The 14,832-nt window shown below is 49.2% G+C and overlaps 1 protein-coding gene across 1 annotated transcript; it reads left to right on the plus strand.

Moving 5' to 3' along the window:
- Window positions 1–3,042: 3,042 nt before the first annotated feature.
- CYP24A1 (cytochrome P450 family 24 subfamily A member 1) lies at window positions 3,043–14,275 on the plus strand. Its single transcript, XM_066561710.1, has 12 exons — window positions 3,043–3,237; window positions 3,378–3,568; window positions 3,823–3,916; window positions 4,577–4,673; window positions 5,780–5,871; window positions 6,931–7,042; window positions 8,325–8,470; window positions 10,096–10,262; window positions 10,440–10,518; window positions 11,520–11,714; window positions 12,638–12,749; window positions 14,107–14,275. Exons 1-12 carry the CDS (start codon window positions 3,043–3,045, stop codon window positions 14,118–14,120), a joined length of 1,494 nt encoding a protein of 497 aa, XP_066417807.1. The 3' UTR covers window positions 14,121–14,275.
- The last annotated feature ends 557 nt before the right edge of the window (window positions 14,276–14,832 follow it).

Raw genomic sequence — 14,832 nt, forward strand, 5'->3', positions numbered from 1 at the left:
ACCTTTATTCAAATATGTTACAATTATTTCCCAAAAAAAATGACCAGAAATTGAACCTGCTGAGAAAACACCTCTAAAACTTGGACTAATTAAATATTTAGTGGTGAAAAATTCTGAGCCAGCCATGTGTACCTGCTCAGCAGATCTCCATCAGAAGCATCCCACTGGCACGTGGTTTTTCAAGGAATATTCTCTCCTGACATCCAAGAGAGCAGAAATCAAATCAAGAGCAAAAGAGAAGCACAGAAAAATCAGCTCTTTAGCTTTGATCTTCTGCTATTTCCTGGACTTGGACCCAAAAATCCTCCTTGGCATAGCAGAGAAGTGAGGAGGGATTTTCATTTCCCACTCCCAGCTGTCATTTGCTGGGAAACATTGGGAAGTCTTGTGGGTGGACACCTGTGGGATGGTGGTGACACCTTCACAGTTCAGGTGCCTCAGTGGAGCTATAAACCCAAAATTCAGCTCAAGAGCACTGAACTGGTCCAGCTTTTCTCTTGGAACTGATGCCCTGTGCAGGCTGAGCTAGAACAGAGGCTGGACAGAGCTACAGAATAAAGCAGGGATTTATTCCAAGGATCTCCTCCATGGATGCACCTTGGGCAGCACCAGAGCCCAGCCAGGGCTGCACCCAAGATGAACCAAAATGGCCCCAAAATGCACGGCCGGGCACGGGCTCTGTCCCTGGGATCAGTTCTGCTCCATTTGCATCTTGCAGTTCATTGTCCCATTCCAGCTTTAGCCCCTGCAGTCCCACCCTGCTTGTTTTTCTCTCTCCAGCCCACGGTGTTTGTGCTCTTGGGCTGAGATTTGGGTCATTTGTCCTTGGTGCCCAGCTGGAGCAGGAATTGTTTTGTCTCCCTGCTCTGTGCAGAGGGCTCACCATGCCCTGATGTGAAGCTCAGAACTGCTCACCAAAGCAGCACAGAATCTGAAAACTGCTGCTAAAACTTGAGGCATCAATATAACCCTTGATATGTCCTAAAGGTCACAACTGAAAATTAAAGCTTGGGCTTGAGATCTCTTAAAAATGAGGTAAGAAGGAGGGGCTGCAAACACCCTTGGACTTGCACTTGAGCAGCAACTGAGGAATGATTTTCTGTCCCAGCTCCCAGCACACCAACTTCCCTGCCAGGGACTTACATCTCAGCCACAGGAGTGAAACACAACCCTTTCCATTCTGTCATTCAAAAACAGCTTCAGAGAGAGAGGATTTCACATTAACAGGGTGGTTTCCTCCCCGTAGCTGTGAAGAACGCGGAAAAATTGACCTGTGCCCAGTTTAGTCTTGACTTGCCTGTTCCAGACTCTTCAAAGACATCGTTTCACAGGCACGAAGATGTGACCCTTCAAATGAGTTCATTCTCATTCCTTAAATAGGCAGAGTGCACAAATTGTCTCCTCTTGCCTGGTTTCTCAGAGCTCATCACTGAATGGAGCCTGAGCTGCCTACAAGGACAGGGAGATGTGTTTCAGGAGCACTGCTGCAAAGCAAACACATCACAGAATGTGATTGTGCATTGTGGTGTCCCCCCCCCAAAAAAAATTACAAACCTTTGAACCAACTTTAACTTTAAAGCCTGCCTGGGAAGTGCTCTGACCTTGTGGCCCACAGAGGATGATCCCATTGCAGAAAATCACTTGGGAAGGATGTACAGAGCTCCCAGAAAAGTTCTGCAGTGTATTTCCTTTTCTTTAGTACGTTTTCTCTCTGCTGATCGCTGCAGCCTTGGTCTTTGCATTGTTATTAATTTGACTTTGAGACATGTTTATTTATGTGTCAAATCCATCTTCTGATCATGCTCTGTCCAACACACCCAGGGTGTCTGCACACTCTGCTTCTGCCAAACCCTCACATGAAGGGGATTAGAGCTGAGTCACAAAAGGCATTGGGAAAGAAGGGAAAGGTAGCATGGGGTGCAAGAAAATCAAATCCCCATTGTAGCCAAGCTGTCTTTCCTGGAAATCCTCTGGATTACAGGTAGCTCTGTCTAGCTCCAACTCTCTTCTCTTCTCTTCTCTTCTCTTCTCTTCTCTTCTCTTCTCTTCTCTTCTCTTCTCTTCTCTTCTCTTCTCTTCTCTTCTCTTCTCTTCTCTTCTCTTCTCTTTCCCTTTTTCCTCTTTTACCTGTTCTTGCTGCTTCAGCCTCAAACTTTTCGAGCTTTTCTGTGCAGTTTCTGAATAAAAGACTGGGAAGCACTGATTTTTGTAAGGATTCAATGGCTAACAACACTCACAGAGAAGGGAATTTTGCCTTCCCCGACGATGCCCACATGACCTTTTCTGGTTACTCAGCCAGAGAGGGTAAGGGTAGTTCACACCCCACAACTTCTCGCTCCTCAGCTCCCTGCACTTTCTTATTCCGTCTCTTTAAAGTGCAAATGCTGCGGGAAAACTGAGCTACTCTGCGCTCTGCAGGATGAACACCACAGCCCTTTGTGCTCACGCGGGTGCTCGGACAAAAATGCAAATTAAAAAAAAAAAAAGAAAAAGGAAAACAAAATAAAATAAAGAGAGAGAGAGCGCTACGAGACCGTTCGCACGAACGCCAGGCAAGGAGCGGAGGCGCTGCCTGCGCTGTGTCCCCTCCTCCCGGGGACCGACCCGCGCATCCCCGGATCCCGGCGGGTCCGGCCCGCTCATCCCCGGATCCCGGCGGGTCCGGCCCGCTCAGCCCCGGATCCCGGCGGGATTGATCCGCTCATCCCCGGATCCCGGCCGGTCCCATCCCCTCATCCCCGGATCCCAGCGGGATTGATCCGCTCATCCCCGGCTCCCGGCCGGTCCCATCCCCTCATCCCCGGCTCCCGGCCGGTCCCATCCCCTCATCCCCGGCTCCCAGCGGGCGGAGGCGCTGGCGCGGTGCCTTCCCTGCCTCCCTGAACCCTTTCATGACCCGCCTGCCCCGCGGGCTCTGCGGGCAGGGCCGGGGCAGCCGCCCCACCTCACCCCACCCATGGCTCCCATTGGCGCGGATGAAAGTCCAGCACCTCGGGCTGCTATAAATGCACCTATGCGCGCCCGGGGGCCGGCACCGGGGCCATGGGCGGCTGCAGCATCCTCCTCCTCCTCCTGGCCCGCCGGCGGCTCCGTGCCCGCACCTGCGGCCGCGCCGCGTCCTCGCTGAGCGCGCTGCGGCCGGCGGAGACGCTGCCCGGGCCGCCCAGCTGGCCGCTGATGGGCAGCCTGCCCGACGTGCTCTGGAAGGGGGGGCTCAAGAGGCAGCACGAGACCCTGGTGAGGCGGCGGGGACGGCAGGAAGATGAGGATGAGGATGGGATGGGGATGGGGATGGGGATGGGGATGGGGATGGGGATGGTTTGGGGATGCCGCGCAGGCAGCGCCCCGCACTCAGGGCGGGTTTCTGGCTCTCTCAGGCTCAGTACCACCGGCGCTTCGGGAAGATTTTCCGCATGAAGCTGGGCGCCTTCGACTCGGTGCACATCGCGGCGCCCTGCCTGCTGGAGGCTCTGTACCGCCGCGAGAGCGCCTGCCCCCAGCGCCTCGAGATCAAGCCCTGGAAAGCCTATCGCGACTATCGCGACGAAGCCTACGGGCTGCTCATCCTGTGAGTGCTGCCCGCAGCATCCCGGCCGTGCCCGGAGGGCTGCGGGGGTGCCGGTGCCCGGGGGATGCTCGGAGCGGGTCCCGGGGGTCCCGGAGTGCGCCCCGAGCGTGGCCGGGGCTCGTTCCCGACCCCGAGCATCCCCCGTGGTGCCGTCGGTGCGGCGGAGCATCAGCAGTGTGGGTTTGGGGGTTTTCTGTTTTCATTCTTCTCGGAGCTTTTCGCTGTCCAACCCCGCCGTGGTTGTTCCGATGCAGGGAGGGAAAGGACTGGCAGAGGGTCAGAAGTGCCTTTCAGAAGAAACTGATGAAGCCCCGGGAGGTGGTGAAACTGGACACGGCCATCAATGAGGTACCGTGCCCTGAGAAATCCTTGCTCTCTCTGCTCCCCTGCAAGCCTGGGGAGCTGAAGCAGATCCGGTTTATCTGGGCAGCTTTATTTACTCCACGGTGATAAACCACGAGTTCAGACCCAGAACATTCAGGGAATAGTGAGTACAAACTCAGTGCCAGGGTCTGAGACCACACAGAAACCTGGAGCTGAGAGTGTCCCCGCAGAAAAACAGGATTATTCCATAAGGATCCAGGCTCCTGCAAACAGCTTTTCCCTGCTTTTCCTGCATGCAGTAATTTTTGCCTTTACCCCTTCATTCTTCTGCTCCTCCCCTCAGGGAACATCTCTGTCCTTAACCTCCGTGCTCCTGGGGAGGTTGAGGAGCACCTGTGATAAGCACCTTAATCCTGAGTTGTGAAAGCCCAGCTGTCCCGGCGTGAGTATTGCATCCCTGCCGGGGCAGCACAGTTCATGGAAGCACCAGAGCTTGTCAAAGCCAAACACTTGTTCACACAGGGGGAAGCTGAATCTTGTTCAAAGAACAGGGAACAAAAGGATTCCTCTCATGCAAGATTGTTATCTGCTCAAAAGGCTGCTGAAATGCTGAATTACACCGGATTTTTATTCCTTGATGTCATTTTATTCCCTTCTTTTCTCTCTCTTCTCTCCACCATTTAGGTCCTGGAGGACTTTATGTACAGAATAGATGAGATTTGTGATCACAATGGCCAGATGGAAGACGTCTATTCAGAATTCAACAAATGGTCTTTTGAAAGTGAGTTGGGTTTTGCCTGAGTGTGGTGCACCTGTCAGGGCATTGCTGTTAAATATGATCAGGGATGAATGTGTTGGCTGATTATTTCCAAACTCTCAGCTATAATATCATGCAAAGAGAGTTGCAGAACAGCCAGGGACTGTCAGTGCAAAATTCATCAGCACAAATTTAATTTTCTGCCTAGCTACCTGCATGGCTTACAAAAATTCAAACATTCCAATGATTTATAAATCAAAAATTGGGGGGGGGGGGTTATGGTTCATTTATCTAGAGTGGGATCAGATAACACACAGCCTTTTTTGCCCATCTGATATTTGTTAACTATCAGCAGGATCAATGAAATATTCCAATAACAGAGTGCTGGCTGCAGGCAAAGGCTGGAAAATCCCATTTCCAATGTTTACACTGGGATTGAGAAGGGCTGGGATGAGTTACCAAGGCAGAGCCTCATCCTCAGGAACCTTTCAGAGCTCCCTGAGGAATGTGCCAGGGATGACACAGGGCACAAAGTGGCTCAGTGACTCCCAAAAAAAGGGGATGGTTGGGTGTAGTGGCTGAACCAGCCCTGCCAGACCCAGCTGCCCTTGACTGCCTCCTCTCAGCATCCTCTGGACTGGGCTCCTTAGCGTGGATTTTTGTTTTCAGTGTCAGTGGTGATGGCTCCTTTTGGAAAGGGAGAAATAGGAGGTGACAGTTTGAAAAGAAACGGGGAAAAAAGACGAGGGGAAAAGGTGCAGAGGGGGACGCTGCCAGTGCTTGCTGTGGGAAGGAGGGGGGAATGCTGTGGGCGATGCCTCCTCAAGCCCTGCTCTCCTGCCACTCACTTTTCTTCAGTAAAGCCACCAAATCTGAGCCAAAATGTCAGTTCTGCTGCTGGTGAGGGGATCAGTGGCACTCCCCATGTGCAGAAATGCCAGGGCCCCGAGCTGGAAACCCTCACTGGGGCCAGGGCAGACAAGCAGGAGGTGTTTTACAAGTGCTGCTCTGCCAGGTCTGTACCAAGGAACACCTTCAGAAGGCTCACCCAGGCCATTCCTTGATGATAAATGATGCATCCCACACGGCCCTTTGTTTATTAATTTAATTACACTATTGCCTAACAACAGGTATCTGTCTGGTGCTGTATGGAAAGAGGTTTGGCCTCCTGCAGCAGGACGTAGAAGAAGAAAGTCTGAACTTCATCAAGGCTGTAAAAACGGTATGGAAGGGTCTCTCCTGGGGCTGTGGTGGGTTTTGACCCCTGCTGTTAATGAGAGGCAGCAATTTAAAGGAGACAGCTGGAAAAAGCAGCTCAGGCTTCTGTTCCCAACAGGTGCCCAGCTAATCCTGAACTTCTGCCTCCTTTATGCAATGCCTCAGTCTGTTGCAATAAAGCAGACAGGACTCAGTTTCTCCATGCAGGAAAAGCCCCTTTTTATTCCATTTTTATACAGATTTCACAGACCTCATGTGCAACGTTAATTGGTTAGTGGCTTTCTTGCCAATTACCCTACTGGTTAGTAAAAGGTGTTTTACTCGTCCATCAAATCTCTCGATTCTTGAATTGTTTATATATTTTTTTCACTGATTCTCATGAGACAGATCCCTGGTTATCACAGCTGCACTTGTTTTTCTCCCCCAGGAATAGTTAATTGTTGTGTTCATGAGCTCTCCTTTCTCAAGCTGTTCTCACGTGGGAACTTGTAAGCTGCTGTTAGCTGAGGGAGCAAAGCTAATCCACATTATATAAGATTATTTTTTTAAATAACACTTTTACCTGTCTGCAGCATCAGTGTGACAGGGAAAATGCTGAGTGGCCACCAGGGCAGGCCTGAAGGAGAATTGTCAGCTTGGCTGGTGACCCTGCAGGGTGGGACTGTGCCCCGCTGCGGGGTTTGGGGTCAGAGCTGCTGTGCCTTGGGCTCTGGGGTCCAAACCTGCCTCCCCTCAGTCATCACACACAGGCAGCCAGCCCTGCCCGGATTTTAGCTCCTCTGTTGTCAAGGGAGAGGGAGGCACTGCCAGAAATGCCTTGAGCCACTCCCAACAGGTGCCCAAAATCAATAGGTTGCATCCCTTACTGAGGAGGCTCCTGGCTGCCCCTGATTTTTACCTGGATATGCCCTCAGTAGACTGAGACCCATCCTCTCTGTCCAGGATGGAAAATCCAGCAGAATTTTGCCTTCCTGAAAATCTCCCTTTACTTCCCAGCCTGGTGTCGTTCAGGGGCTGCAGGGAGAGGGATGAAAAGAGATTAAAGAGAGATTTCCCCCCACAGATGATGGCCACGTTTGGGATGATGATGGTGACCCCTGTGGAGCTGCACAAGGGGCTCAACACCAAAGTCTGGCAAGCTCACACCAAAGCATGGGATGATATATTTAAAACAGGTCATTATTTAACCCAAATTTATCTCCTTTCCCTTTATCTCTGTCCTCTCCTTGCTGGAATTGATTTTTTCATGCTTGCTGCTGTTAATCCCCGCCTTCAGCACGGATTAAAGCACATTTGCTGCACCTAAACAGGGATTTATTCCCATGTGGGAGCAGTTTTTAGTGACTAACACCCAGGCTGTGGGGCAATACCCCATTCCCGGGGAAATCCCAGGATTCTGGGAGCCAGCAGTGTCCTGGAACCACCTTAATCTGTCCTAAAAGGAAATTCAAAAGGTATAATCTCTATAAAGGCAAGGGTATAAATGAAAAGGGACTTCCCTGAAAGACTCATTTTCTTGAGAAACAAGAATTATGCACGCAGCAAAAGCCAGTTTGCTAAAAAAAAAAAAAAAGAAATTATAGCTTTTCTGAACAACCTGTAGCATAGCTGTAAATCTTAAACCCAGAAATAATTTAAATAATAAGGTGCAGTTTGGCTTTTTGACTATTTAAAATGAGTTGGCCTTCCAAGTTTAAAAATTACTCAAAATCCAGATGTGAAGTTTAGTTTGTATTTCAAATCTTTTAAAATTTCATTGATTTAAACAGTGAGAGGCATAACTAAAGGCTGAGAAAGCTTTTGGAAGGTCGTAACACTGAGATATTTCCCTTGGGTATTTGAGTCCCAAGGCTTTTTGTCCTGCCAGCCACACACTCATTTTATTGCTTCTTAGTTTATGGGCTTTAGGAAAGACACTTTAAACCAGTTTTGCTCAGAAAAACCAGTTTGACACCTTCACTTCAAGTGAATAACTCTTCACAGGAACTGTTTTTAACAGCTGGGATACTCATGAGCAAAACCTGTTTCTTTTTATTAAAAAAAAAAAAACAACAACCCAGCATGTCAAAATTTGGCATCTCTTTGTGCCTTCCCCTGGTAAATCCAAGGTTTACATTTCCCCTCGGGGGTGCTGGGTGCTAAATCCCTTTGATTTTTTAACACCTTGATCCCCTTTGAAAACCCCAGGTAATAAATGTTACACACTCGTGTTTCTGTTTGCTGAATATTTCCTCCCCTAATTTAAGAGGGCAGAATTCCTAAGAGCTCCTCCTCTGTTGAAAAGCGACTTTTGGGACTGAGTTTGTTTGCAAAGTGACACCACCATTCTTGACTCCCTCCAAATACCCTCACTATTCACCCACTGCTCGCAAACAGAGCACAGCTTGGCACCTCTGTGGCTTTGCAGGTGTTTCTGTGGGGCTGTGAGTGATTTTCCCCTCGTTCTGCCCTCCTCAGCCAAGCACTCCATCGACAGCCGGCTGCAGAGGCACTCTGCTGACCCGCAGGGGGATTTCCTGTGTGACATCTACTCGGGGGGACAGCTGTCCAGGAAGGAGCTGTACGCTGCCATCGCGGAGCTGCAGATCGCCGGCGTCGAGACGGTACCCGCGGTGTGCCCGGGCTCAGATCCCTGCCTAGGGTTCAAGTTCCCCCAGTTCCCTCCTTAGCCGCAGATCCCCAGCATGGAGACGGTACCCATGATAAGCCCAAGGTTCAAATCCACCCAATTCCCTCCTTAGGGCTCAAATTCCCTCCCTGGGGTTCAAATTCCCCCAGTTCCCTCCTTAGCTGCAGATCCCCAGCATGGAGACGGTACCCATGATATGCCCAGGGTTCAAATCCACCCAATTCCCTCCTTAGGGCTCAAATTCCCTCCCTGGGGTTTACATCCCTCCAATTCTCTCCTTAGCTGCAGATCCCCAGCATGGAGATGGTACCCATGCTATGCCCAGGGTTCAAATCCACCCAATTCCCTCCTTAGGGCTCAAATTCCCTCCCTTGGGTTCAAATTCCCCCAATTCCCTCCTTAGCTGCAGATCGCCGGCATCGAGACGGTAACCATGATGTGACCAGGGTTTAAATCTCCCTGGGGTTCAAATTGCCCCAATTCCCTCCTTAGCTGCAGATCCCCAGCATGGAGACAGTAGCTGGGATGTGACCAGGGTTTAATTACCCCCAGTTCCCTCCTTGGGGTTCAAATTTCCCCAATTCCCTCCTTAGCTGCAGATCGCCGGCGTCAAGACGGTACCTGGGATGTGCCCAGGGCTCAAATTCCCTCCAAATCCCTCCTTGGGGTTCAAATACCTAACCCTAACCCAGTTCTCTCCTTGGGGTTCAAATTCCCCTCCAGTTCCCTCCTTAGGATTTAAATTCTCCCAATTTCCTCTTTAGGGCTCAACCCCCCCAGTCCCCTCTTTAGCTGCAGATCGCTGGCGTGGAGATGGTACCAGGGATGTGCCCAGGGTTTAAATCCTCCCAGTTCCCTCCTTAGGGTCCAAGTTCCCCCAGTTCCCTCATTATGGCTCAAATTACCCCAGTTCCTTCCTTAGCTGCTGATTGCCAGCTTGGAGATGGTAAAGCTGATTTTCCAAGGGTTTAAATTCCCCTCAGTCCCCAATTCCCTCCTTAGCTGCCATCATGGAGATGGTAAAACTAATTTTCCAAGAGTTCAAATTCCCCCCAGTTCCCTCCTTAGCTGCAGATTGCTGGGATTTTCCAAGGGTTTGAATTCCCTCCTTAACTGCAGATCACTCAGGTGGAGATGGTGATGCTGATCTTCCAAGGGTTCAAATTACCCCAATTCCTTCCTTAGCTGCAGATTGTTGGGGTGGATATGGTGAAATTGATTTTCCAAGGGCTCAAATTACTCCAATTCCCTCCTTACCTGCGGATCACTGGGGTGGAGATGGTAAAGCTGATCTTCCAAGGGTTCAAATTCCCCCCAGTTCCCCCCTTCCTTCCACAACCTGAGCACCAGCACACCTGGAAGTGAGTTAATCCTGAAGTGGCCTCAGTGGCCCAAGTGCAGATGGATTTTGACCTGAAATCCCTGGATTTTGACCTGAAATTCCCAGATTTTTAATTCTGCAGGACAACTGGGACTGCTTGTAATCCCTCAGGCTGTCAAAATTCCATAAAGCTGTGCCCAGCCTGAAATGTTGCTTTGAATTTTGGGTAAGTTCTCCTACAAAAGGAGAGCTTCACCTTTCTTTCTGCTTTGTTCCAGACAGCCAACAGTTTGCTGTGGGCTCTGTACAACCTCTCCCGCAATCCACATGTCCAGCAGAAGCTTTTCCAGGAAATCCAGAGGGTTTTGGCTCCTCAGCAGAGCCCGAGTGCTGAGAGCCTGAGGAACATGCCCTACCTAAAAGCCTGTCTGAAAGAATCCATGAGGTAAAATCCCCGAATCCTTCAAAACAATCCCCAAGTGTTTCACCAGCTTCTTTGTACAAGGGAGAAGGAATTTTCCAGCACGTGGAATTTTGTTCATCTTGCTGTTTGAGGGAGAATAGGAGAGATGAAAGACGGGAATTTGATAGAAATTTAACCAATTCTTCTCTTTCCCTGCAGATTAACCCCATCAGTGCCTTTCACCACCCGCACCATCGACACAGAAATGGTTCTGGGAAATTACATGCTGCCCAAAGGGGTAAGGCAATTAATTCCGTTTATTGGGATGGTTTTTAATTTATTAATTGCCCTTTAAACCACAGAAGTTGCTCATATTTCAGTTTCAAACTGGCTTTGCCAAAGCCCCAGGACAAGGAATGAGGGATTCACCCCGAGGATTCCCATAAACACAAACCCACACCTGCCTGCACTGCAGTTGGACTTAGACAGAAATATTTGCCTGAAATAATTTTGATGAGCTATTCCAACTTTTTATTTTTAAATTTTCTCATGATTCTCTGAGGAAACCACAACCTTTTCTACATTCCAATTGATTTTTTGGGAATTCCATGACCTCTCCTGAGGAAGCTGCTGTGCTGTGAAAAACACATTCACTTCCTTGTGAAAATTTTAAAAGTTTATTAAAGGACAATAGGAGACAAGGACTATAAAGTAAAGGTTATTATGGTTGGGTGTATCTTGGTACTTAGCTGAGAGTACATTTGTTTTAGAAACACTTTTTATCTACTATTTCTATTACATTAGTTTGTTGCATATTCATAAACAATCATGCACAGTAAACTTTTTCTTGAAACTAGTTTACATATTTTAAGAACTCTTTGGTATGGCTCTTGTTTGGTTTTACTCTTTTAGAGCATGCAGATTCTTTGCTTGTGGGTTTTAGCCTATTTTCATTATTTTTATTTTATGACTTTTAGTTTTTGGGCTTTGGTCTATGCTGTTTTCAGCTGTGAGAGTTGATAGTTGTTCTGTAGCAGGGTCATCTTCATATGTTCATTGGGTGTTATTTTATTTAAGTAGGTATTTTAACCAAGCATAGCTATTTCACTGCTATGTCTAAGCTTAATTAACAACAGAAATAAAAACTGTATCTTTATAACAAAGTCACTTTATGGAATCCACTTTAATATTTGCCAAAAGCCAATGCTATGATATGTATCCATGGCACGTGCCACGATTCTCCATCCTCGGGAGCTGGGGGTGGCTTTGTGACCTGTTCTGTGTCCTGCCTTGCTGCAGACGGTGCTGATGATCAACAGCCACGCCCTGGGCTGCAGTGAGGACTATTTCAGGGGCTGGGCAGAGTTCAGGCCCGAGCGCTGGCTGCACAGGGGCTCCATCCACCCCTTCTCCCACGTGCCCTTCGGCATGGGCAGGAGGATGTGCGTGGGGCGCCGCCTGGCCGAGCTGCAGCTGCACCTGGCCCTCTGCTGGGTAAGCACCCCAAAAAGGGAGCTGGGGGGGTTTGGCCTCCAGCTGAGCACAGGCACAGCCCAGCACGCTGATTGCGGGCACAGCAGGCACAGCCTTCCCGAGGAGTTTTCCTGGGGAAGGCAGTGAGAAAGCTCAGAGAAGAGAAAACAATTCTTATCTTGATTTGTGCTCCTGTTGTTTGGCACATGTGGAATGTGTTATGGGGATTGTTTATTGCGGGGTGCGGAGGTTCAGGGGCGTCACACCATAACCAATATGATCCAGTGAAGCCAAATTTATGATCCCTAAAAAGACTATATTTATAATAAATCTCTACCGTCCACGTGTCTCTAGCTAACACACGATTGGTTAATCCCAGCTGTTCATGTGTCTAAATTAGAATGCTGATGGGATCACCTGATTTTTCACACGTCTTGCTGTGCTCGTCTGGCCCACCCATGACTTCTCTTTTTTCTTACTTTCCCAAGCTCACTGACAAACCTGCTGAGTCCCGATGACTCTTCTTCTTGTATCTTTTTTAAGGATATACCGACCCCATTTCTGAATTTGTCCATTATTCATTGTTTGGGAGCGTGTCCATTGTCCATTAGTACAGGCAGGCTGGATTGTGCATTGGCTGAATATGGCCACTGTCCTGCAAGAACCCCTCAATCTGCAAAAAACTCTCAACAGTTTATGAGAGTGATTTCTTCACTCGACCCTGGTGATGGTTGGATTGATTGGGTCAAAGCTGTGCCGTGACAGTCTGAAAGGGTCATGGGTTTGTCTTTGGTGTGCTATAGTACAGTTTTGGTATAGTAGTAGAGTTTAATATAGCATAGCTGAATGAGGCAGTTGCTCAGCCCCCTGAATGATGCAGCCAGAGCAGGTCATTGTCCCTGGCTGGGGCTGCTGCACTGACAGCTGGCGCTGTGTCCCTGCAGCTGATCCGCAGGTACCGCGTGCTGGCCACGGACCTGGCGCCGCTGGAGACGCTGCACTCGGGGATCCTCGTCCCTGGCAGGGCCCTGCCCATCGCCCTCCAGCCACGAGCAGGTCTGGATAAACACTCACCTGGGTGCTGCTTGGGGATAAAACACTCACCTGGGTGCTGCTTGGGGATAAAACACACATCTGTGCTCTGCTTGGGCACACAAACACACACCTGGGTGCTGCTTGGGCACAAAAACACACATCTGTGCTCTGCTTGGGCACAAAAACACACACCTGGGCTCTGCTTGGGCACAAACACTCACCTGGGTGCTGCTTGGGGATAAAACACACACCTGGGTGCTGCTTGGGCACAAAAACACACATCTGTGCTCTGCTTGGGCACAAAAACACACACCTGGGCTCTGCTTGGGCACAAACACTCACCTGGGTGCTGCTTGGGGATAAAACACTCACCTGGGTGCTGCTTGGGCACACAAACACACACCTGGGTGCTGCTTGGGGATAAAACACTCACCTGGGTGCTGCTTGGGCGCACAAACACTCACCTGGGTGCTGCTTGGGGATAAAACACTCACCTGGGTGCTGCTTGGGAATAAAACACTCACCTGGGTGCTGCTTGGGGATAAAACACTCACCTGTACTCTGCTTGGGCACACAAACACACACCTGTGCTCCTGTGCTCCTGCACACTGCAGGCTCTGCTGGCACCTGGGCTGGCATTTCTGTGCCAATGGGAGGGTAAACAGCTGATACCTGTCTGCTCTTCATTCTCACAGGGCCAGAGCCATCCTGTAATTAATTTTAGCTAATTAATGCTGTCCCAGGTCAGTGTTTTATCAGGAAATGTCCCGTGTTTCACAGAGCTCGTGGCTCTGGAGTCAATTTTATAGCCACGTTTTCTGTGCAGGATGCAGCTCAAAAAGGGGGAAATCAACACATACCCCCTGCTGCAGAAAATAACAGCCAGGGTTTGTTAGAACTCCTCCATGCAGTCCCAAAGATATTTCCTATGAAAGACCATTTGATCTTGAGCATTAATTTGCAGATTAAATAGAAGATGCCTTAGTGAAGGAACTGCTCACTGCAGAGTTTAGATAACAAAACTTCATTTGAGGCAGAGCGACAAAGAAAAATCTATTTGTAAATAGTTATGATTTGTTGCAACTTAGATATTTTGAATGTAGGATTTTCTTTCTCACAAGTTTATACAAACAAGCTAACAAAATAACTTACAACCTAAATTGAGAAAACAAGTCTCTGATCCAGAATGAAATCCTCCAATAGAAATTCAGGACATTTCAATGCTGGGGAAGATATTTTTTTGCCAGCCAACATCCCAGGAAAAAAATATCCCCCAGTATAATCTGAATATTCACTCCTTTAACTGGAGTTTGTTCAGTGCTGTTTGCTTTGACATAATCTCTATAAAGATTCTTTTTTTTTTTTTTGCTCAACACAGGTTGCAGGAAATAAAGGACAGCCCTGCTGCTGCCTGCTCTTGAGAGAGAGACATCAGCTGTGGGAGCCAAAGCTCTGGAGGCTCCAGGGAGGAGCTGCACCACATCCCTTGAGGCAGGAGCAGCACCAGGAAAAGCTCCAGACTGTTTTATTGGGGAAAATGTGCCTAAAAGGAGAGGAAAATGCCAAGTGCTGTCATGGAGCTGTGGAAATCCAGGGATTTAGTGCAGGACCAGGAGCCCTGGGGGTGCTGAACAGCCCAGTTTGGGGAGAGCTGCCTCCAGTTTGGGACCAGCCAGGGCTGGACTGGCCCTGGGAGCTCGGGGTGGGAGAGGGAACTGCCCCAGTCCTTCTCAAATTGCCAGAGAAGGGAGTTGGGAGTCTGGAAAAGGCTAAAACAGGGCTGGGAAATTGGGATAATGGAAGAAATACATTCCCTTGGCATCCTGGGTAGGAGGGAAACAGGGACAAATGCACCTGGCAGGATTTATTGCTTTGCTTTGAGCAGCTGCAAGCTGGTCCCTGACACACCCTCTGCTCCTCCCCATGGATTTCCATCCCTCCAGCTCCTGCACTACCCATTTTATCCCACCTTTACTGTAAAAGCTTTGTGGTCTTTCATTGCACGAAAAGAAATGGAACCACTGGAATCCTATGGGTTCTGCCTCTGCAGAACGATGATGATCCTGACAGGACAGTTACGTGAGATGAAGAACAGAAAATTATG

The sequence above is a fragment of the Molothrus aeneus genome, chromosome 17 (assembly GCF_037042795.1).
Source record: "Molothrus aeneus isolate 106 chromosome 17, BPBGC_Maene_1.0, whole genome shotgun sequence".
NCBI lineage: Eukaryota > Metazoa > Chordata > Aves > Passeriformes > Icteridae > Molothrus > Molothrus aeneus.